Source organism: Chroicocephalus ridibundus, chromosome 4 (genome assembly GCF_963924245.1).
Source record: "Chroicocephalus ridibundus chromosome 4, bChrRid1.1, whole genome shotgun sequence".
NCBI lineage: Eukaryota > Metazoa > Chordata > Aves > Charadriiformes > Laridae > Chroicocephalus > Chroicocephalus ridibundus.
In genome coordinates this window covers 80,011,704-80,034,633 of record NC_086287.1, presented here as the reverse complement: position 1 = coordinate 80,034,633, position 22,930 = coordinate 80,011,704, and the positions used below count along the sequence as shown (strand labels likewise).

Here is a 22,930-nt window from a genome sequence, read left to right as displayed (position 1 = left end):
AGGTAGACACAAAGGGCACTCATTGCCTTGAGAAACCTAAGTGAAACACCAACAGTTTCCACGTGAATTGATATCAGAATTCAGGTCTTGTACCTATAATGAAGGGTAAGATAATGAATTATTCCTAATAACAATATATCTATTCCTGGGATGCATACCATAAAGGTCTACGATATTAGCATATGTCCAGGCCTTAGACACCTGTTGAAGGTACCATTTGCCATCATCACAAATGCTGATTTTTCATTATCTTCTGCAAAGGAGCTAAGACCTTTCCTCATGGGATGAAATTTAAAGCATTTACCTTATTGAAGAACTTAAAACTCTCCCCTGAGATAACAAGTATGGAAGCTGTCACTGAAAAGGAAGAGTTAAAGCAAGAAATAAGAGCAGAAAATGGCAATGTATTCTGCTTCTGATAGTCGATAGGAAAGAAAAGGTAATACTTCAGGCTAAAGGCACAGCCATATGAAGTAAGAATTAGTCCTACCTAAGAGAACAGAGGTGTTTTAAAGAATTTAGAAGGAAATAAAGGCCTGAGGAGGAGGAAGGAGAATGACCTAGCCAGAGCCCCAGCCAAACTCCCAAAAGGTGTCACATCAAAGGAAGGATATCTCCATTCCTCATTCTTCTGCAGAATTTGGTGTGTGTGCCTGGAGGTTTAGTCACACATTCACCACTCCCAGAGGGAACAATATCCACTTGTTTTACTAAAAAAGAAAAAAAGAAATTTTTTTCTGAGGCCAGCGGGTGCAGGGACAGGCAGTGCCATGCTCTGAGCTGGCCACGCACAGCCTGGCTCAGCCAGACGCTGTTGCCCCGCACACCCCGGAGCTAACAAGTCCCGCTGGGGACACAGCCTGCACCACCTGTATTTGAGGCATCTCAGCCTGTGTCCTCAGGACTTACTTAGGGTCTTCTCTTAATTCCTGAGCCTCTGGTGTTCTAGTTGAATAGTATTTTCAGGTTCTTTAATGCAATAAGATGTGTTTGTGGGTGCTTTAATTAGCAGATTGACATAAACAGGCATCCATGGCTGGAATTATTCATTAGGAGTTGGGTGCCTAATTTCCTTAGATACTTTTGAAAATCTCACCCCATCATGTTTAATTAAAAATGTCAGATGATATCAATACTCAGATGTGTCTGCTGTTGGTCTCCTGAGAAGATTTCCAAAACCTACTTCTCATTCCATCTGTTCCTGACAGAGGAAGGACTGACTTGGCCCATTCTTGAACCAAAACATCAACAAGTAATTTTAAAAGACTATAAACTGCAAATGATATTAATCTCCTGAGTAGGCTTCTGAAACCTTACTTGGATCTGCATGTTCCCAAGTATCTTGTAAGCTAGGAAATGGTAAAGCAAGCTATCTGCAAACTTAAAGAAGGGCACACTTATATGAAACCTGCATTAGACAACAATCTCCAGATTTGCTAAGAACACTACTTATCTTACAGGGGGGCCATGAAGCAGATCCTTTTTAAATCACTTTTAAAATCATACACACACACAGGCACAGACAAGCACTCGTATATGACACAGACATCCAAGTAGCCTCACAACATTCACTCTGACAGTCATCTGTAAGGACAAGCTCTTTAGCACAGAAATTTGTTTTATGTGAGAATTTGGGGCGTAGGGTGGAATTCATTACATTTTTCCTCAAAAGTTCCTTTATCCTCCTGTTCATGTTTAGTTCCCTGGTAAGAAATAATCTCATTCCTCAAGTATGACAGATCAGATTATTATTTTTTGAGTACTCAGTATCTCCCTTTTTCATGGAAATGCCCCAGCTTTTCCAGATCCACCAGTTCAGTAGCGTCAGAATTCATGGACAAACTCAATCCCCACCATTCAAGTGTCTCAGCTCTCTGTTGGTAAATCTAAGGCAGTTTTATGGTAAAAAATCTGATGCGCTGCCGCTGGGAATCAAGGAGCCTGCAAGGCTGAGCAACATCAAACTTTTCGATGTCTATTACTCTACCTTTCCTTCTGTTTTGTTGTTTTTTATAGTGGCACAAGTAATTTTATAAAAAGACAGTTTTAAAAAAAATAACATCAGATCAGTTCTCAGTCACATTGAAGGTCTATGTTTTATCCCTCAAACATTTTAAAGTTCAGCTATACTTACTCTGGGAACAGGGGACGTCTGGGTACCTTTTCTTTGGCCACTAGTCTCAGGCGTCAGGTCTCGGTGGTCTACCTGAATGTGGCTCTCTAGGTCTTCAGCACTTTCAAATTTGACACTACACTCTGGACACCGCAGACTGCCACACGGTCTCTCATTCACCTCCTGTGGAGTCAAGCCCGAAGACTGTCCATTGGTGCTCCTGGTCATGCATCCAGCACAGAGGCCATAGGGAAGGCCATTCACATCCAACTTTACCAAGTCCTGCTTATTCCGGAACTCCTTCAAGCACAACGCACACTTGTAGAGTTTTTGCAAGGCCTGGCCATTGGGCGACGAGGTTGCAGAATTTCCTGCCAATTTCTGCATATGGAACGTCCCATGGATTTTCAGCTCAAGGGTAGAGGTGACCGTCTGCATGCAGACAACGCAGCGAAACCCAGTGAGGGAGTTTCTGAGATCTGGATGCATCTGGCAGTGCTCGATAAATTCCTCTTCACTCTGCAGCGGCATTTTGCAGATCCGACATGTCCCTGTATCCAAACTCTTGCTGTGAGTGACTTTGTGCTCCGTCAGGGTCAGGAGTGATGGGAAGCGCTCCCCACAGATGGGGCACATGTAGTGCTTAGCTGGGCCTCGATGGGTCTGCATGTGCTCTCTCAGGCCATTTTCTGAGAAAAAGGTCCTTGAGCAGATATTACACTTGTGGCTACCTTTGATGAATTCTGCTTTCTTCCTAGAACAATCATCCTCCCCAGGCCTGATGTTATGATCCCTCAAACGATGGTTCTGCAAGAGGACCTCCATAGTGTAGGCAGCCCCACAAATGTCACAGCCATACATGGGCTCAGAAGCATCTACATCGTCCTCACTGGCTTCGTGACTGTTGGAAGTATCTGGATTCTTCATTAGCATGTTCTGGATATCTGCCCCTTCTGTCTTCTTATTTGTTGGGGTCATGCCATTAGCTGTACCATTTTCAGCGCTAGCATCAAAAACACAATGTTTTTCCCGCAAGTGCTTTTCAAGCAAGATGATGGCATGAAAAGCTTTGCTACAAAATTTGCAGTTGTATTTTTTGCTGTGAGTTGTGATGTGGCACTGCAGTTCTACCTCTGTGCTAAAGGTCTCACCACAGAAGATGCATTTGTGAGACTTCGACGGATTCCCCAAGTGACTATGCTTCACATGGATCTGGAGATCCACCTCCTTCCTAAAATCCCAGTTACAGGCTGTGCAACGATACATCTTCTTCTCATTGCTATGCTTGACTGCCAGATGCACTTGGATAGATACCTTGGAATCAAAAACTTCTTGGCAAAGGGTGCAGTGATACAACACAAAAGTATGCATGTCCAACAAATGCTTCTGCAAATCATCCACCGAAGAAAACTGTTTGTCGCAGCTCTCACATACATAATGAGTTGAAGTTGTCATGTAATGTACAGTGAGATGTTGCAGAAGAGACTCCTGGGAATCAAAGTCTTCTTTACACTGAGGGCAAGACTGTTTCCTCAACAGCAACTCCAAATGCAACTTTAAATGGGTTTGAAAACTTTCAAAATTTGAGAACTTTAGATCACACTGATTACATGGGTATTCACCATTAGACACTGAGTTTACGCTTGCAGACAGCCGTTGCCTTTTAGGGGAAGAGACTTCAACATCAGAAGAAACTGGACTCTGCTCTGCTTTTGACTTCTTATTGTGTGCCAGAGGAATGTTCTTGTGGTTTTCTTTAATATGCTTTGTAAGCTTCAGGATGGAGCCAAAAATGGGGGAGTTTGTGCAATAAGGGCATGAATAAACTTCCATAAAAGACTGTGTTGGCTGAATGACAGGGGAATCCAATTTTGAATTTCCTACATTGCAGTGAGTCTGCTGAATATGCTCAGTCAAGGTTGCTTCGGTCAGAAAGCCCATGGAGCACTGGTTACAGAAGAAAGCGTTGTTGCCATCTTGAGGGGTAGCATTTGGGCCGCAGTGAGTAATACGGATGTGTTCTTGTAAGCTATTAATATCTGCAAACATCTCCGGGCAGTAGTTACAATGAAAGGCAGAAATGTTGCTAAACTGCATCATGGGATAGGCATGGTTTTTGTGCACCTTTCTCACGTGTTCATTCAAGTTGTACAGTGTAGGCATGGAATCAAGGCAGATCTGGCACGTGTGGCTTTGCTGAGGTTTGTCTGCATGAATGGTCTTCAGGTGGATCTCCAGAACAGCAAGGCTGTTGAAGTCACGCTTCGAGCAGTACGGGCAGCTGTAAGTAACTTTAGACCAGTTCTGGCCTTCCTCTCTGTCCACAGACCTGATTTTCTTCTGTCCTCTCAAAGGCTTTAAGGTCGAATCTGGGGTGGAACCCCTTTCCACCGATGCGCTGGAGTCAGGCGTTGCGCTGCTCATGGATGCCACGCTCCCCAAGACTGGGTCAGGGCTGATGCTGTGATTGCTGGAGTCAGGTTGTCTGTGGCTGTCTAAGTGGCAATAGACTTCCTCCACTGAAGAAAACTGCTCCGGGCACATAGGGCACTTGTGTTTTTTGTTGGCATGGGCTTGATGAATGTGTGTGAGCAGCGAGTTTTCGTCTGCAAATACTTCAGGGCAATGAATACACTGCAAATCTGCCTTCTCGGAAAGCTGTGGGTGGCGTGTCATTACGTGCTTCTCCAAATCTTCAGTCTGACTGAATGTCTCTTCACAGTAATCACACATAAAATCATCCTTCTTCACCTCTTTCTCAGTCTTTGCCATATGTTCCTTGTTCTTTTTATGAGCTTGCATGTGACTCTGCAATGAGCTGGTAGATGAAAACCCACGTTTACATACAGTACACTTGAACGGTTTGCTGGAGCTGTGGGTTTTCAGGTGAATTTTGAGGTGGTCGCTGCGAGAGAACGCAGCCTCGCATTCATGGCAATGGTACTTTTTATCCCCTGTGTGAAGCTTTATGTGGCGATCCCTACTTCTCTTGTGCTTAAAAAGCCGGCTACAGTAGGTGCATTTGAAAGGTAGTTTGTCACTGTGGATCTGCTCGTGCCTTTTAAGGTAGCTCAGGCGAATGAAGGACTTATCACAAAACTGACAGGGATACGGCAGGCCAGTCCCCCCTTCCTCCTCCCCGATGCCGAGATCACACCCATCTCCTATCATCTGAGTGGGTGATGCAACATCTTTGCTGGAGGGAGATGAAGCCACCCAGGAGAGTTGTGGGTCGTCATCACCATCTGTAATGGGAAAGCAGAAAGGAGATTAAAAACAATTCCCAGTGCATCTGTGAAATAAGGACAAAGCTCTCAACAAACACTATGGGCTTCTGCTACTACATCATTTAAAAAAAAAATCAACTAAAAAAAATATCTCTTGAATTTCAAAGGAGGTTTGAGAAGGAGAAATAAAAATATATTTGCACACATAATTCACAAATAAGCCAACATATAGTATTAATAAAAAGAATTTTTCTTTAGCAGGTTTAACACCTGCTCACTGTACTGTAAAGCAATAAACAATGAATAAAGAAAGCAAAACACAATGTGCAACGAAGCAATACAAACATTTCAAAAAGCTACAGTGTTAAGTGATCACCTGTGATTTTGTGGGTCTTTTTAAATGCTACGTCAAGATGATTTTAAGCAATGTCTCCATTAAATAAAATCCTTCAGTTCTGTCTCAAAACTGTAACAGAATGAAAGGCTGCTCAAAAGCGGTCGAACATCTAGGTGAAATAAAAGCATCAGATTTGAGACAGCTAAAGAAAATCAGAGAAGAGATCTGCACCATTACCACATTCATTCATATGAAAGGTAATGTTGCCTGCTTGGTATAAAAACAAACAAGCTTAAAAAGCCCAGAAAATCACCACTGGAGATCTCAAGACATCACAAAACAACCAACTTCAGGATAAACCAACAATGGCCCAGCCTCTGTTTTAATAACCATTTCCTTTGCTCAATATGAGGCTTTGGAAAATATTTTATAATTTGATATTACCATAAAGAAACACAGCACTAACTCCAGCAGCAAAACAGTCATTTTAGGAAAAATACATAAAATGTTGGCAGCTTTCATAAACAGAATTGTTAACAAGAAACAGAAGAGAGCGAGTTCAAATATCCTAATTCCAATAAATGCGGAGATGTTGAGTGAAGCAAAAATGCCACTAGTCCGATATAAAACTGAACCACAGAATGAAGCAAAAATAAAATTCATGTAAATGAGGAAAGGCGCTGACCACATATACATTTGGAGATTCAAAAAAGGAACCGGTTCTCCAGATACGTTGTCCTTATAAAACATTTAATGTTCCTACTTCAGCTCTTACTAAAACAAACCAATAAAAAAATCCCCAACTGTGCATGTAGGCTGCCACACGCGCACTCCTCGTGCCTGCCAACTACAGAGTCACCAGGCAGGGAAGAGCACATGTACAGCGGAGTAGCTCTCAAAGAAAGGCTGGGCTAATGAGGATATCACCACCGCAAGAGGCTAGCTCCTCTGGCACCGTTTGCTTTGGCAAAGACCACCTTTTTCATCCCAGGAAAAGAGAGAGCTACCTTGGACAAACTAAACCACACAATCACACACCAAACAACTTTTCCAGCACGACGGGGCTGCCTGTTTTCTGGGATGCGTGGGTCAGGCGCCCGCTCCCCTTGCCCGTGCTCCTCTCTAACTAAACCTCCTGCTCCGGAGCAACACTGGACACCGAGAACGCGCTTCCTCCTGCTCCCGAAAGGCATCCCAGCTCTCGGCAAGCAACCGCGCTTCTAAGATGCTCGAGGTCTTTGTGCTCAACTAACTGCTCCAACCCTGGCCGAGCACAAACCTCAAACACAGGCGATGAGCCCCTGATTTTTACATAAACTTTTCTCAGGCTTCATTCCCCCGACCATGAACCGGTCTCTCTCCGTGGCTGCAACAAAGCCTCATGTTCCCAATTTAAGCCACCTCCGCCGCCCGCCCTGCTGCCGGCACAGCTTCGCTCTGCCCCCGGGGAGCCCCCGTCCCCCCGCCCGCCCCGTCCCCCCAGCTCTGCCGCCAGCCGCATCCAGGGCTCCGTCCCCACGGACCTGTGGCCACGGGCCGTCGGAGGAAAGGAGGCAGCCGGCTGCCAGCGCCTGGATTAGGGGCCCCGGGGAGGTGCCGGTAGCTCAGGGCTGGCTAATTCCCTCCTCTCGCCAGCTGGGCTCCTCCAGGGGAAAGGAGACAAAGGGGAGAAGAGGGGGATGCTGGGCCTGAACTAGGGCAGCACATGTTGCGTTTGCTACTGCTACTGTTGTCTGCTGGGGGGGGGGGGGGGAGAGAAAAACAACAACAAGAGGGGGAAAAAGCACATCGTCATTGTGTTATTTACTGCTCAGGTTTACTGGCTGTAATTAAAATAATTTAAAATGTCCACTTTACAGGAACTGTTATAAAAATATATGCATTTTTAATATTTTCCCTTTTGCAGCCAGACTACTCGCGCCTTGTGCTGGCCAGGGGCAGCAGAAGGACTGCGCCGGGGAGAACCCCAGCACTCCAATGAATAAAGCTCCATTGTTCAGCTTTGAAACTGTAGATGCAATGGGCCAAATCCAGGGGTAACACAGGCTGGGCCAACTGCTTTAACTTCGTTACATCCATATGTGCTTATGCCAGCCATTACATTGGCCCACCATGCAAATCGAACAAATCTTTTAGAAGGTCTCTTTTTTTCCTCTGAAACAAACCGATCTACCTCAAAATGCATTCTAACATTCAAACGGGGCCAGTTTCCCTCCAGCTGCTGCTCTTCAAACATATTGGGCTATTCAGAAAACAAAATCAAAGAAAGCTGGTATTACTTTGTGAGTGATGCACAAAGACCTTGCTGTGCTAATATAATTTGTATTCAAAAAAATTAACATTTCTCAGATTGAAAAGCTGGGTTTGTAATAAAAATGGAAGCATTTACATAGACAGTTGAAAGCAAAGATTGTCTCCTTTTGTTAGCTTGATTTAGACCTTTCACCGATTTTCTTGTTTAACTTCTAGATTCTTTTTATTGCACCATTTTCTCATACTTTTACAATTTAAAAAGAATTAGGAAACTTTAAGCCCCAGAAACTACCCACCTTGACTTGCTATACAAACAAGATACTAAATTACTGAAGGCCTAAACTGAAGAAATTAGGGAAAACTCATTATCATTAATCTCTTTATGGAATGAAAAATAGCCTTGTTAATTTTAACTTGCCATATTAAATTGAAGAAAAGACCTATAATGAACTGAGAAGGAAATTCTAAGGTATTTTACCAGAGTAATATTTTAGTGGGAAGATATATTCTAGATGTGGTGTGACATGTCTGGCAATGACGGTTAGAATAATAATTCTACATTAATGCAATCAAAGGAATGTAGCAGAATGAGAAAAATCACTTTCAAAAAGGAGATTAAAGTCATTAAAAATGGCTAATCCTGCAAAGTGGGACTGTTCTAAAATAGAGAATCACATGGCTGGTGCAAGGCTTTTGTCATTTGCGCATAAGAGAATCAAAACAAGTATTAAAAGGGTAAGAAAATTCAATAAAAAGTTTAATTAGGAAAAAAAGAGCATTAAGGAAGCTTCAGAATGTCAGTAGTCCTCAGGATATATGTGCGGGTCATGGAGCATAAAGGGCCGAACTTGATAATCAATCTCAAAGTGGTACAGTAATTTAGCAACTTAATGTTCAGCACGTTTATGGGACTGCAAGCATTTATCATCATCACTGAGGAGCTAATTCCAGCCTCAATGCATTCAATAAATGTATTTTTCCTTCTAATAAGAGCAATTTGGCCAAACTGCAGAATAAATCATACTTCATTCTCTGTTTATCTTCCAGATAACATGAGCCAAGTTCAGAAATATACTCATGAAGCTAAAACAATAAAATGAAGCCTTAAAAAATGTGATCTCTCTTAGAAAGGAGACAAACAGCACATCACAGATTGCCAGGAGTAAGCAGCACTGTCATCTCAGCATACACTGATGACATTGATATATTTATTATTTCAAAGTTATTTTGCTAATAGAAATAAAATCAACCAGACAAAATTTCATAGTCCCTGCAAACACTCCCCCACCTCCCTGCTCAAAGCTAACGGCAAACATTACGCTCCCGCCAGACTTAGAGCCGAGCCACATTTGAAGTGGTTGCAGAGGGACAGGCTTCCTCAGCTGCCCGGTCGCCCGCACGGCCCCAGCTCCAGGGTCAGCGTTTGTGGGCAGGGGCTGCATGAACCCGGGCTCTCCCCAGCCGGCTGCTTTTTTCTCTTAAGAACAAAAGGTATGCACAGAGGGACCATTTCCTGTCCCTGAACTTCGTCCTTGCCTAAACCCTCTTGTTTACCAATGTAGAGCACCATTGGGTTCCCCTCCAGTGAAAAACATCCCTACTCTCTCTCCTCTACACATGGAGGGTTCAGGTGGCTCTTCCACAGGGCCTCCATACGTCCCCCCCACACCACGGGCACCTTGCAATGTGGCCACCACAGTACGGGAGGACAGTGTGTTCCACCTGGTTTTCGGACAAACACAGCACAGACTGAGCACCACGGGGCTCAGGAGCAGCCGCACAACCTGCCCTGGCATCAACAAAATATCCAGGGTTTGGCCAAAGAGGCAACTTCGAGACTCCCCTCCAGACCCCAGAAGACATCTCCATACAGGACAATAAACCAAGGAGGTTAGATTTGGAAGGTGGTCTTATTCTATGAAGTTTATTCCTCTAGCTAGTGCACAAAAGAAATAGTTAAATTAACAAAAACAAAAAATCAGTTGTTGAGGAAAGGATTGCTGTTTGATTTAAGTTCAGATTCCCGGTTCTCTCCGAGTCTTTCTGTGGCACACAATTTAAAAATGGTCAAAGCACTCAAATCAGTTTAGGCTATTGAGAGTTGATGGAATTCTAGCACCCAAAAAACTAAGTTACTTTTGAAAACGAGCTTGGCATCATCGTAAGACACGCTTCTGAACTGTGTTTCAGTTCCTCATCTCCATAATAGAAAAAAGCCATCTGCTCTTCAAGGGCAAATTGTAGGGCTTGCTTCTGTATAGCTGTGAAACCCCGAGACATCCTCAGATGGAAGGCCTGATAGAAATGCTCTCAATTTAAATAATTATTATTATCACAGATGCTTAACTATGAGAATACAACACAGAGACCGAGGGCTGAGAAATCTTCAGTACTGGTTACAGCAAATTTTGCATTGCTGCACTATGTATTACAGCCAAGGATAGATCATTACAATGGATTATAGTAAGAACCTCACAGAGCATACGCTGCTCATTTACACTGCGGCACTGGTGTGAAATAATGCAAAGCAAGTTTACACAGCAAATGTTTTAAGTTTCAATATTTTCAGTTCACTGTGACAGCTTTTTACTTAAATTTTTTGTTGTAGTGTTTAGCTCCATTTTTCCACATATTTCCCGCGCAGTTTTAACAAATTAAATAATAAAAAATATCATTAATATTCCAAACTCAATTTTCTATGCATATATTAGCTTCAGGGAAGCTTCTGTTTGTTGTGCCACAGAAGGCCTTAGTGGACTGCGAACCACCAGCTCTTGTGGCAATGGAAGCCTTTTTACAGTGACACTGCACCGATCTTTTAATGGTATCGTAACTGCTGGGCTGCGACTGACACCCAGCATTAACGCGCACTCAAACACGCTTCACGAAACAATAGAAAAAAGATTTCTACAACTTATTTATAATTATCCCTACAGAGATACCATGCAACTGTCCCCCAGAATCGGTCAACCCACCCTCAGGCAAGGCACTAAGGAGGAGCTCTGGGCAGTTCAGGCTGCTCTGAAGAGCTTTATACCCAGCTTTAGCCTTCAGCAACATCAGCTTCTTCACAAAACAGCCTTCATTGGTTTTTATTTTAAGGGACTATGCCATTTTTTCAATATACATGTATAAAAGCATATATAAAGTGTTCAAAACAAACCTAAAATTGGATAAAAAACTAAGAGGTGCTAATATAAGTGGCACCACAGGCCATGCTTTCATGATTATCTGTGACCTGAGAAAAATGCAGTTATACCTAATTATATGCTTATGTGGTAAGCATTTATGTTGGACTAAATTACCAACAGTTAGTGACTCTTTTTCCACCTTCTCAGCTTTGCACTGCAATTCATTTTTAAGTGAAGTTTTTAAAAAAGACAGACAGACTTCTGGCTCAATGGAAAGTATATATAATCTAATTTTTCTTCTCATGCAGAGAGTAACTTGGTATTTAGAATACAAAATCAGCACAAGATGTAGAGCAGAATTTCAAACATTAAACTTGCTGGGATGTCTGCTGCAGATAAACTGTTACACATAGATGGTTTAAACCTCACTGACTTTGTTTAAACCTTTCTATAGTGATCAAAGATACATCTAATTAGTCTTTTTTCTGCTGCAAATTAAAAGTACACACAAAAATGTCTATTGAAGCTCAGCTGATACACAGAAACTTGTTAAGCCAGAGTAACGCAAGCCTGAGCCCTCGTCTCCCATTAGCAGAGATACCAAGACTCAGTAATGACCATCGATAGGATGATAAATAATTCCATACAGATGATAAAATCAGGAAGTTATTTTTAACATTATTTTTTTCTTATGTCAAACAGTCTGTATTTTGGTGGTAACAAAAAATTAACATATCATTAAATAAGTTATTTCACACTTCAATAAATGGCATAATAAGGGGTGGAGGAGAAAGTTTTATGTTAGATCTAGGAATAAACTAAATGCTTTCAGAGTTGAATCACTGTTTTTCTTTACTCCCTTTGGAAAAGCAGCAGATACTATATTCTGCTGTGCATCATGGACTTGGGACTGAAAACAGCTGCACTCTAATTACATGTAAAGTGTACCAAAACATTCCTTTTATCACAGACTGTAAATCTGTTAGCATCTGTCTCTCCTTTGTTTCTTCCACAAGATACAAGCTTGTTTCTACATTTTTCTCACCTGTAGCGGTGATTAAAATTCATTATAAATGAAAGGAGTGAACACTAAAACAAGTTCCTCTGTGTACAGTTCTAAACTCAAATTAGAAACAGCTGTTTGCTAATTCATGCAGTGATGTTTTGTCGTGCTCTGTGAATCAATAATAACTCACCCTATTTCTACCAAAATGTTAGGATTATACATATATTTTGCTAGCAATTTGCTGTGCAGAAATGTTTGACTGTACATTCAGTCTTTTTTAAGCGAGATTAGAAGATGATACCGGCAAAATCATCAATGAATTAACAGAAAGATCTTAACAGCTTGCTGCTCATGCTTACCCTGCTACCGAGAGGGTCTTGTGCCATTCTGGCCTGCTTTGATACCTACAGAGCATTTAGCAAGAAGGCACATTGTAAGACAGATGTAAAAGAATAAATCTGTATACAGGGTCGCACGCACACTTCACAGATGCAATAGTCACACTGAGAGAGTACTATAAAATTACAGTTTCAGCTATGACATGTACAACTTTCGAACATAAGGAATGACAAAGCCCTTAGGAAAATAATCCTAGTAGAATAATTATTACTTATAATAATTAGTTATAAAATTAGTTATAATAAATGGTAGTACTTATGCTAATTGTTACTAATATTTTGTCATATTATGCTAGCCAGAGCACAAATTTCATATGACCCTATTGGCCTTATACTCACACAATTATATTCTGCACTTCTTGCTACTTGATGTCAACATTTATCATTATTTCAACACTTGATTATACAAAACAAAGAGACAACACACAGCGGTTAAGAGCTTTGCCTGCTTCATTTTTTATCTAAACCTAAGGATAGAAGCGGGGCGTTTGCAACGTTTTGAGCAGACCCCATGGCAGATTTGCAGAGCCTGCCCTCGTCGCAGCAGGACCGGGGCCACCCCTGCCCCCTGCACTGCCCGCTTTGCACAGCCAAAGGTCCAGCCCTGAGCAGTGGAAGAGCATCAGCCTCCATAAAGGTCTCTGCGATACACACAAGGGAAGTCCTTTTCTCATCTATACATAAAGATGTTTTCCCTTCCTCGTGTTTTGTTACTGTTAGCAGGGAGGGCACTTCCCATACAGCACAAACCCAAGCATCAAGACTCTGAACCACTCGTGGAGATGTGGCCAGCGGAAGAGCCTTTCTGGTGGGATGAAATGCATGAGATGAATTTCTTAGATTTATGATTTCCTCCCTCCCATCTGATCAGGCAGATCTCAAATCCAGCAGGCACCTGTTCTCAGGCTGTTTTGCTGAGTACCCTCAGGCACATGTGGTGAGGCAGACTCTGCTCGCGTTCTTTCCCTCAGTTCACACCCATAAGCGGGCATCAGAAATACAGACTAGCTGCCGTTTGGAGAAACTCAATGAATACAGAATCCGAAATTACAGAGAGACAGACTTTTCTCCATGAACTGACCAGATCAGTGTGATTTAATTTAATGCTTACTGTGCTCATTTTCATGTTTCTGAATCGTACTTTCAAGTGAAGATTGAGTCGTCAATTACAATCCATTTAGCTCATTCATAAAATTCATTTAAGGGTCATATCCTGCACGATGAGCAGGGAGCCCTGGAAGCCAGCACTGACAAGGACAGGCAGCACTTTCCCACAGGATATTCAGCTTGTGCAGAATCAAGTCAGAGCTCATTTTGATGGCGTGGGCAGCAATCTGGAGGAGCAAGTGCCTTTAAAACTGGGGCAGTGGCAAACTAGGACAAAGAGAGTTTTGCCAAGACCCCCCTGATAAGCTGCTGTAACCGCTAAGACAAACACATCTACCTCTGTGCTGGTAGGCAATATTAAGAGTGGTGTTTCCATTTCTGCAGAGCTCTCTTTCAACTTTTTGGCCGTGTGTCAACCCTCAGACAAAAGAAACACTAAGAATGGAGAAAACTGGGACCAGACACCACAACTGTTCTGTGTCTTCTGGCTGGGGTCACTAAAAGTGACTGGATTGCTAGGATGGCTTTCTATGATGAGATCTTCAACTGATGCTATGTCAGCAACCTGACCTCAAGGAAAATTGGTTTGCAGTCCCTGTCTTTAACGTATGAAAAGAACTTTCCCAAGAACAGACTTCTGCTCCCAAATGAGTACTTTCCATCAGTGCTCAGCAGAAGGGATGTCAATTGCCATGTTCCAAACCTGAGAAAAACCTCATGTTTCAAACCTCAGCCCTGCACAGGACTTTACTGCCAAGCTTTCTGGCCTGAGGAATTTAAAGCTGGTCATATTATTAGAGCAAGTTGCAGGGGAAAATAAAACCAGCTTGTTAAGTCAAAAAGAGCAGGCTGTTCCAGAGTCTCATTTTGATCTAGGTGGGAAAACTGTGACGCACTTACAAACTTAATGGGTTGACGTTCATGATGAATAGACCTAATGCTGAAAAACACATGTTGGCTGAAATTACTCAGCAATAAACAAACAGTAAAAAACAACAACATCCAGATTTTATACTGCCTTCAAAGAACCAGGGAAGAAAAATCAATAAATTACATGTGACAGACAGTATCAAGTAACCTGTTTTATAGCTACGCATATGCGTTATTGGTCTGACTTCCAAAACGTGTTGTGTGTTCACATCAATCCTATTGAAATCAATAGAAACAGCAGTTGCTTAACACTTCTGAAAACTTAAATAACATAAATATGAAATACAGTCAGTTCTACATAGAGATATTTTCAGAAAGGTGCATGTATTCTGTCCCTTTCATGAATTCACAGTCAAGACTTCACGCGAACACCAACAGTGGAAATGAAGCTGCACTTGTGAACATCCCAGCGTCCACTACTCTGGTGAGTGTAGCTCCTCAGGGCCTTCATCCGCCTGGCATTGGAGGGGCTCATGTGCCCCAGTAAACCCAGTGGGTACCCCTGGAGCTAATGAAGCTGCCAGCTCCACCCGACCCAAGCCTGGAGACAGGGTTTGCTCCAGCTAAGGAAATCTCCCATGCCTCAGGGACGGTACGTGTTATGGCACAGTACAATAGTTAAGACTCTGGGTTTGCTATAGTGAACAATTTTTTAAAAATATTTCATTTAAAATGAAAAAAGAATAGCCGCAAATGTAAAAGTGCACTGCTGAATACGAAGCACATTCCTGAGTATCATTTAGATAAACATCGGTCATGAATCTGCACTGTGTTTGTGAGTGGCTTGAGGGGAACTGCATTAAACAGAGGTGGGAAGGAAGTTCTCCACTTATCAACACCTGACAGAAATAACTCAAAGGTTTAAAAAGAAAATAACTATAGATTTTGTGCTATGCAAGATGAAAGCCAAACAGCATGGCTTGCCTAGGAGAGATGTGTATTCCACGCTGTATGGTAATGCTACTTCTTTTTCACTACCAGTATCCATCATTTTAAATAAGAAATGGCTTTTAAAACAAGCAAGCCAACAAAAGCGTTTGCCACCCAGTAAGAATCTTTCTTGGTACATCAGTGTTCGTGTTCCCCTACAACAAACGTGCCACGTGAGAGACCTTTCAAGTCTAACCGGCAGTGACCCGGAATCTGTGATCTGAGGACTTGCACTGGACCACACAACATAACCGGCCGCCGAAAGCTGCTCTCTTCTTCCAACACATCTTTGCCCTTTTGACTGAAGGGCCCAGTGACAAATCGTGTGACTGTGCTCCCAGGTTTTCAATAGAAGAGCTGCAGCGACAGCTAAGGTCTGTCTTCCCAGGACTCACGTTGGTGTTGGCACAGCCCAGGGAAGGGATCCCACAACCGACCTTGCTGAGTGCCCGTGCAGGCTGCGGGGGTGCCCACGCTGCAGCACCATGGGGTCACGGCACACCGGATAGCCCTCTCCTGCGGGCACCAGGGGGTCAGGTGAGATCAGCCCATGCTGTGCCCTGTCTCCTACACCGTAAGTCTGCAGAGAGACTTTTCGAGTCTCTAAATTCTTTAGGGGCTTCTCAGGATGTCAGCCAGCACCGACCACGCTCCAGAGAAAGCCTCCCGTAGGGAGGATGCTCATCAGCACAGGCAGGCAGGGAGGGGGAGCGCAGCTGGGGAGCCAGAGCGAATCCAGCCAGGAGACGACAGCCCCTACGGCCCCCCCGTGCTCCTGCCAAGAGACGCACAGAGCCCAGCAGAAACTTCCCCTCCAGCTACGGCTGCGCTTCCAGCCTCGGCTGCAGGTACCACGCTCTGCCCGCGTACCGGAACAGGACGGCACTTTCCGTAAAGCTCCCCAACTGCAAACGTATCTTCCTCCTGAACTGTTTGGTACAGTTTTAGGTCTGTATTCAGATAGCTCTAGTTTAACCAACAATGTAGGTTTCCATCTGATTGCATGTATGTGGTTGCTTTTTTTTCCTCCCACAAATGTGAATTGTACGATTTATTCTAGTTAGTAACTGTCTCTGTGCCTTAGACAGATACATTAGAGAGTGAATTTATAATGCGGAAAGGTGCAGGGCACAATTATTTGCTTAAATGGGTTTAAAATTAGGGTTGGAGCATACATTGAATCATCTCAATTCATCCCTGAAGAGGAGGAGGGACAGCAAATGTCTTGGCACTTGAAAACAAATATCTCTTACCCCACCATTTCTCCCAAACAGCACTCCTGCCATTTGAGAGTGGTCTCACACAGACATTGGCACTGATATCAGAGAACTAAATGAAATAAAGGGAAAAGCTATAGTCAACAGCTTTCTCTCTAACTCTACCCACATAATGAGCACTGGCTATACTTACAAAAAAGTATCTGGGAATGTTAACAGACTAAACAACTCGGTAAAAGGAATAAGGAGGCAGTAGGGAGAGAGGGATTGAATTTACCCTAGAAAAATACATCTTGATACTACAGGTACAGAAAGCATTCAGTTTCTATATAGGGGTCCGATAAATTAAAAAGTAGGTGGAAGCTGGAGGTGGGTGTTTGGGATGGGGGCACATTTCCTGCAGAGGAAGAAATGGTCAAAAACCGAAAACAGTAACAGCAAAGCACAAATGAAGAAAAACAAACAAACAAACAAACAAACAAACAAACAAACCCTCAGGGAAATCAGGCATCAGAGGTTTGATAGACATACATGCACCTCCAGAACCAGATGTGTTTAAGAAACCATCTCCAGGCAATTAATGGCCAGGAACACGCGCTCCCCTGCCCAACCCAATTTTTTTTGTTTTTTTTCTCCAGGTGTCAAAAGGTTTTGTACCTGCACCTAGATCTCTGGTGTGGGCTGGATGCCCAGAAACTCCATGTGCAGTGTGGCAGAGAGGAGTTACCAAAAACCTACTGCTGAAATGGAATGGGCAGGTACCTGGAAGAGACTGTATCCCATCTCTAGCATCATAAAGATGTAAAACAGGGACTTCTGGCTACTTAAGCTCACACACTGGCTGTCTAAATGAAGAAATGTTGTCAATAAGCCAGTCATAACTGAATGGGCAATTTAAATTTTGGGGAGAAATGAAAAATTGCTTTCATAAATGACACAAAGAGTTTTAAAGCTCAGGCCAGCTTCACTTACAAAAACACTACCATCCCAAATACCTGTAAATACCGAAAAACCCTTGCCACCTACCTGGAATCCATTCGGTTTTGTCATGCCCCTTTCCCAGACCCACAGCTGAAATTCCCTGCCCAGACAGAACCACAGACTGGGCAACTCTGGTGTCTCCCGTAGGAGAGTGACAGAACAAGCTACCCCAGATACAATTCACATTGTTTTGTTTTGTTTTGACAAGGCTTTTCTATTATTTATTTTAGTTCTAGAAAATAAGGCAAAAATTTTCATGATAAAATAATTTTCTGGCCACAGATAACTGGACTGCTGTCTGAAATAGGATCTTTAGCCCATCTCACCCTTGAAAAAACAAACAAAAATGGAAAAATGAATGGGTTGAATAAAAATTCAGTAACTGCTTCCTCACACCTTTAGCCAGGATTACTTGTGAAACTAAATTCCACTTCCTCCATCTCACACTCAGTTTAGCACATGAAAGTACGAGTACCAAGAGTTACGGAAGTACCAACCTCGGCTCCCCATCAAGACTGAATTATCTGTCTCTATCTAAGATAGGAGTTCAACGTCTTCTGTTGAAAAACGGAAACTCCACCTCAGCCATGGAGCATCTGTGTATAACTAATCTTCTGAGTAGTAAATATTAGACTGACATACAGCAGTAAATGTACAATTTCAAATGATTCACTTTAGAGGCTGGGGTCCTGGATTCCTGGGAGCTGATTGTTAAAGACACACCAGACTTTTTTTTTTTAATCAGTGTTCCCACTATTTAGGATTATCACACCTGGTATCTTTGGATTTCCTATGAAAATAACCACAGCCCCTCCTGGCTACCTGATGTCAGGAAGGTTGCAACACCATGTCTACCCTGAAGCCACTCTACACGGGCTTAAGAGTGACTCCATCTTAATACAGTTCTTTGGCTGGAATTAAGATACTGGATCTGATCTGATTTTTTTCTTACTGTATCGCTTTGTATCAAAACTACCACCCGTTTTCCAGTGGGTGGTACCTAACAAAATACAAAGCAGAGGTGTGAGCACAAAGGAAAGAGACATTATAAATGCACAGAAAAACACCGTGTCAACACATACCAGCTGCCCGATACCTACAGAAACATTAAAAAAAGACAACTGAGTCATTATTTTAGAGTTTCGCTATATTTTCCATTTTAAAACATTTTACTATCTATCTAATGTCATTAGAGAAGCTTCCATTGCAAACACCGGAAAGCAGACACCTCCTAACCAGCCTACACAAATTCCTGTCAAAAATTTTTGTGCAAAGTGTTATCAGGTAACAATATTTACCATGTACAGTAATTATGAAAAACTCCGAGATTGTGTAATTATGTATTTTAATTACATGATCTGATTAGCTTTTTTAATCACTTCATAAAAAGAAAGGAAATTCACTGAGGTTGTCAGAAAGTTAATAAAAATAAGGTAATTCACTGCTCAGGCTCACCATGGTGCCTTTCTAACTACTTCCTTGCTACACCCCACTGTGCCTAGGTATTGGAGGTCAACTATAAGTATTAATTTCCTTACTTTTATTAACTTTGGTGACAACAGTTGTGCTCTTTTGGCATGGGTTTCTTTTGCTAGAAAACACTTTTCATTTAGTGGAATGGTATTTTAAGAGGTGCAGACTCCTCAAAACCAAGAACCTGGTTGACCTGAAATCCGCCAAGAGACCCAGCCTTGCCCTGCTCTGTCCCTGGACCCTTTGAAGGGACGTTAGGGGAAGCCGCTGTGGGGTGGTCGCTGTCACACAGTGCTACACAAGACGCACCACTGGCCTGCAAAGCCCACACAATTTAGCAACGTCGAACAACATATCAACAAAGCTGGCTGGTCACACTAGGTCACATTAAATGAGGGCCATTGAGATGCATGGAAAGTCAACACAGTGCTGTGAGAAGACGATACAAATCAGGCCAAGAGTTGGATAGACGGATGCGGGCAGCTGAGACAAGGTGAGTGGCAGAAAATGGTGCCTGTCCTTATGTGAGTGGCTGGGCTCTTCTAGCCGCAGCGCCCATGGCAGCACCCATGGGCCTGCCCCAAGGAAGGGCAGGACTTGGCAGCAGTGAGAGGCACAATTTCCACAAGAGCCAGGACAGCCAGATGCCTGCCCCGGGCAACAGAAATCACCCAGGGATCCAACTATGAAACCATAAGCAGCCTCTCAAAAGTGTCCCACCGACTGCTCACAGTGCAAACCAGGGGCTGATGTGTGCATGGGTGTGCGGAGAGCGCTGGGGGGTAAGGAGAGGGGTGCGAGAGTAAGCCGTCTTCTCCTGCTCCTGAGGCAGGACAGACCGTGGTTGTTTCAGCTCTGGAAAACAATTTTTCTAACTTTTGGATGAGGTTCTGCTCTAAGGAAACATTTTGTTTATATCCAAACTGGGAGTCTATAATGTAGTACTTGGCTATTGGATTCAGCAGCTCTGTTTTACTCATTTTAGGTTCACCCTCTCCCCCCGCCAGCCCTTCTTTATTTTCCTCCTTCTTTCTCTTTTTACCTTTCCACCCCCTCTCCCTCGATTCTCCAGAGAGAACAAATCACTTTGGGAGGTTTAATGGACTGACAAGAGGAGAAATTTAATCGGGGTGTGCGTGCATGGGCCAGGCAGATCAGAAGCAACCGCGGTGCAATCCATTTGGGCTGCCCCACCTGTGACCCCGGCCGGGCTGGGCACCCCCCTTTCCGTGGGGGCGAGACGGGGTGAGGTCCTGGATGCTCATGCGGGACCGTGGTCTTGCCTGCTTCAGGAGGAGAGGACTGCCAGATGCTGACAAGCCAAGAGCAGTTATTTCAGGAGACTTTTTTAATATAGAAACAGCTGACACAAAATGCATCTCACTGGGGAGAGAAACCATGCTCCCAAAAGTAAAAGACCACTAAAAAGCCTCTTTTTTCCAAGAGAAATCTAAAACAGTTTCGGGCCAGATATCACTTAGGTTTTTCATTTCCATTTTAGGAGACTTGCACTGGGTCCTTCCAGTCTTGCCCCATCCGTGGAGAATATTAAGGGCCTGCTGCAGCCTAAAAGGGGCAGATGTGGACAGATTAAGAGATGGTGCAAAGTGCTTTCAGAAAGTAGAAACAACCTCAAAGAAAATTTGTCTTGGGCAAAAGGGCCACTCGTGGGGAAGCAGTGCTCAAGCCTCCCCTTTGCTGCGAAACATCTCCCCATGCCACACACCAGCTTTGGGGCAATGGGGGCACGCGTTCAGCTGCTGCCTGGGAAAAGACATTAAAAAGGGGAGGGCACAAAATGATTTTAACAAGCTTTTGTACAGAAAATGGAAAATATTGTGTGCAACAACAGGACTCCTTTTCCTTTACACACATTACAGATTACATTTGCAAAGTATAGCTTTCAATATAGTGTAGCCAAAAGCAACCTAACAGCATAATTTTCTTCCCGGGTACTTTACTTTTGAATTCTTCTACGAACAATAAAGCAGAGATTTGGAAAAAATAAGAAAACAAAGAACCCCCTTCTTCCCATGTGCTTGTAAACCTGGGTGAACTTACAAGACCATCTTTTAAACAACCGACATGATTTACTCTTGCTTGTGGTGCAGGCGCTGGCTACTGCCAGTAAATCTTAATGGCACACAGTGAGTGATATCTGACACTCTGCAAACTCACTGCTACAAAGAACTTGCTCAGCTGAAGTATTTGTAATGTTTTTCTTTCACCTTTGCCTGTATTTTCACTTTTGCTCTTTCATACGGCATCACTACTCAGTGAAGCTACAATAGATCTGTGACACCTACTTTAAAGCTTGCTTTTCTGAGCAACTGGATGGCATAAAAAGGACCACCAAACTATGGCTTTTAAAATAAGTTTCCCGACTGACACTACAGACTGAGAGAGCTATAAAAGATAATTACCAAGAACAAATATCATTTTTTTCCAAAAACTGCAAGTATTTGCTAGCATGAATCACAACCAACTTCTAACCCAAGATATCTAAAGAGAAAAATCTCCGTGCTTGCATGTACTCAGCCTTGCCGTTTTAAACTGCGCTGTGCTCCTTATTAATCATCTACAAATGATCCAAGCACTTTCCAGGATTTGATTCTATAACAAGTTATTTTCTAACAGAAATCAGTAATTTTACAAGTTACCATGCATTATTGGCTTCTCTCCTTCCCCTCCACTTATGTTTTTCATCTCGTTTCTTTCTGCCGTTTCTCCATCTCCTCCCAAAGCCAAATTATTAGACTGCAAATGGGGGGCAGGTCCAGACACCCAAGGGGAGAGCCAAGATCTTCTCTCCTGGGGAAACTACCATAGTGAACTCAGTGACTATCTGTGATGTTTGCTGGTACTAGGGAATAATATTTCCCTTGGGCACTTTCTGGATAGAGTCTACCACCTGGGTTAAGTCATTATTACAATCAAGCAGCAAAAAAAAGGGGAGGGAGAGAAAAGACGAAAAAACACTACAGCAAGCATCATTAAAGCTCATCAAAAGTGCATTAGAGAACACCTGATAATATACTCTGAACATTAATGATCCTTACGATATACCATATTAATGCAGATGTTATCTGAATTCATGGAAACAAAATTTTCCATTCACACATTTCCCTAAAATAGGTATTGGAAAAAAAGCTCTCTCAAAACTGTTAGTTGCCAGCACTTTTTTCTGTCCCTGGAAACAAATAAATAAAATAATGCCTCTGAACCTGTATGTGCTGCTGATCACAAATCTCAAACAAGTACTCTGACTTCGGGATGCTTCTTGGCATTCACTGGCAATGTGCTACAGTTAAAATGGACAACGGTAAGCCAGTATTAATAAAAAGGTTGTGATTGTGTTGGCTTAAATTGGACTATTATCGCTACTAAGATCAATTTTACTGGCAGCCTTAAACTCACCGATGCTGGGCAGCGATTTCCCTTGCAATTTTTCCCCTTCACATTACGAGGGAGAGGCATGAATGCCACAGAATTGATAGTGCGACTCTGTTATAAGGTGCTAACTGCCAGGTTATAGCAAGAACAGCTCAGTTGTCTGAAGAGCCTTCAACCAATAACTGAAATGGAGGTCAAAAAATTAATTCTAGGCACTGCTTAAGTCCTATGTTCCTCTTTTACGGAGACTGCAAATCATGTCAAGTTCTGCATAAATAGGTTTTCTGGGGGTATTAGAGGGTGAATTACTATCATCTAGGTGCTAGTGCTTAGTAAAGCAAGGACTATCAAACCCATTTTGCCAAAATCGAATATGAACTGCTGCTCTCAAAGAAAGAAGGTCACCCAACCAAGAACACTTCATAACAAAAGTG

The 22,930-nt window shown here is 42.9% G+C and overlaps 1 protein-coding gene across 6 annotated transcripts in view; it reads right to left on the bottom strand.

The window, feature by feature from the left end:
* ZNF423 (zinc finger protein 423) overlaps nucleotides 1–22,930 on the bottom strand; it is a 234,594-nt gene that overhangs the window by 93,881 nt on the left and 117,783 nt on the right. For all 6 annotated transcript variants that reach the window (XR_010070998.1, XM_063334411.1, XM_063334413.1 and 3 more), the window contains one exon: nucleotides 2,135–5,358. Coding sequence is in view for 5 of the 6 variants with exons in the window: in XM_063334411.1 (XP_063190481.1) it covers nucleotides 2,135–5,358 (3,224 nt within the window). In the remaining variant the exon portion in view is untranslated. The remainder of the gene's footprint in view (nucleotides 1–2,134; nucleotides 5,359–22,930) is intronic.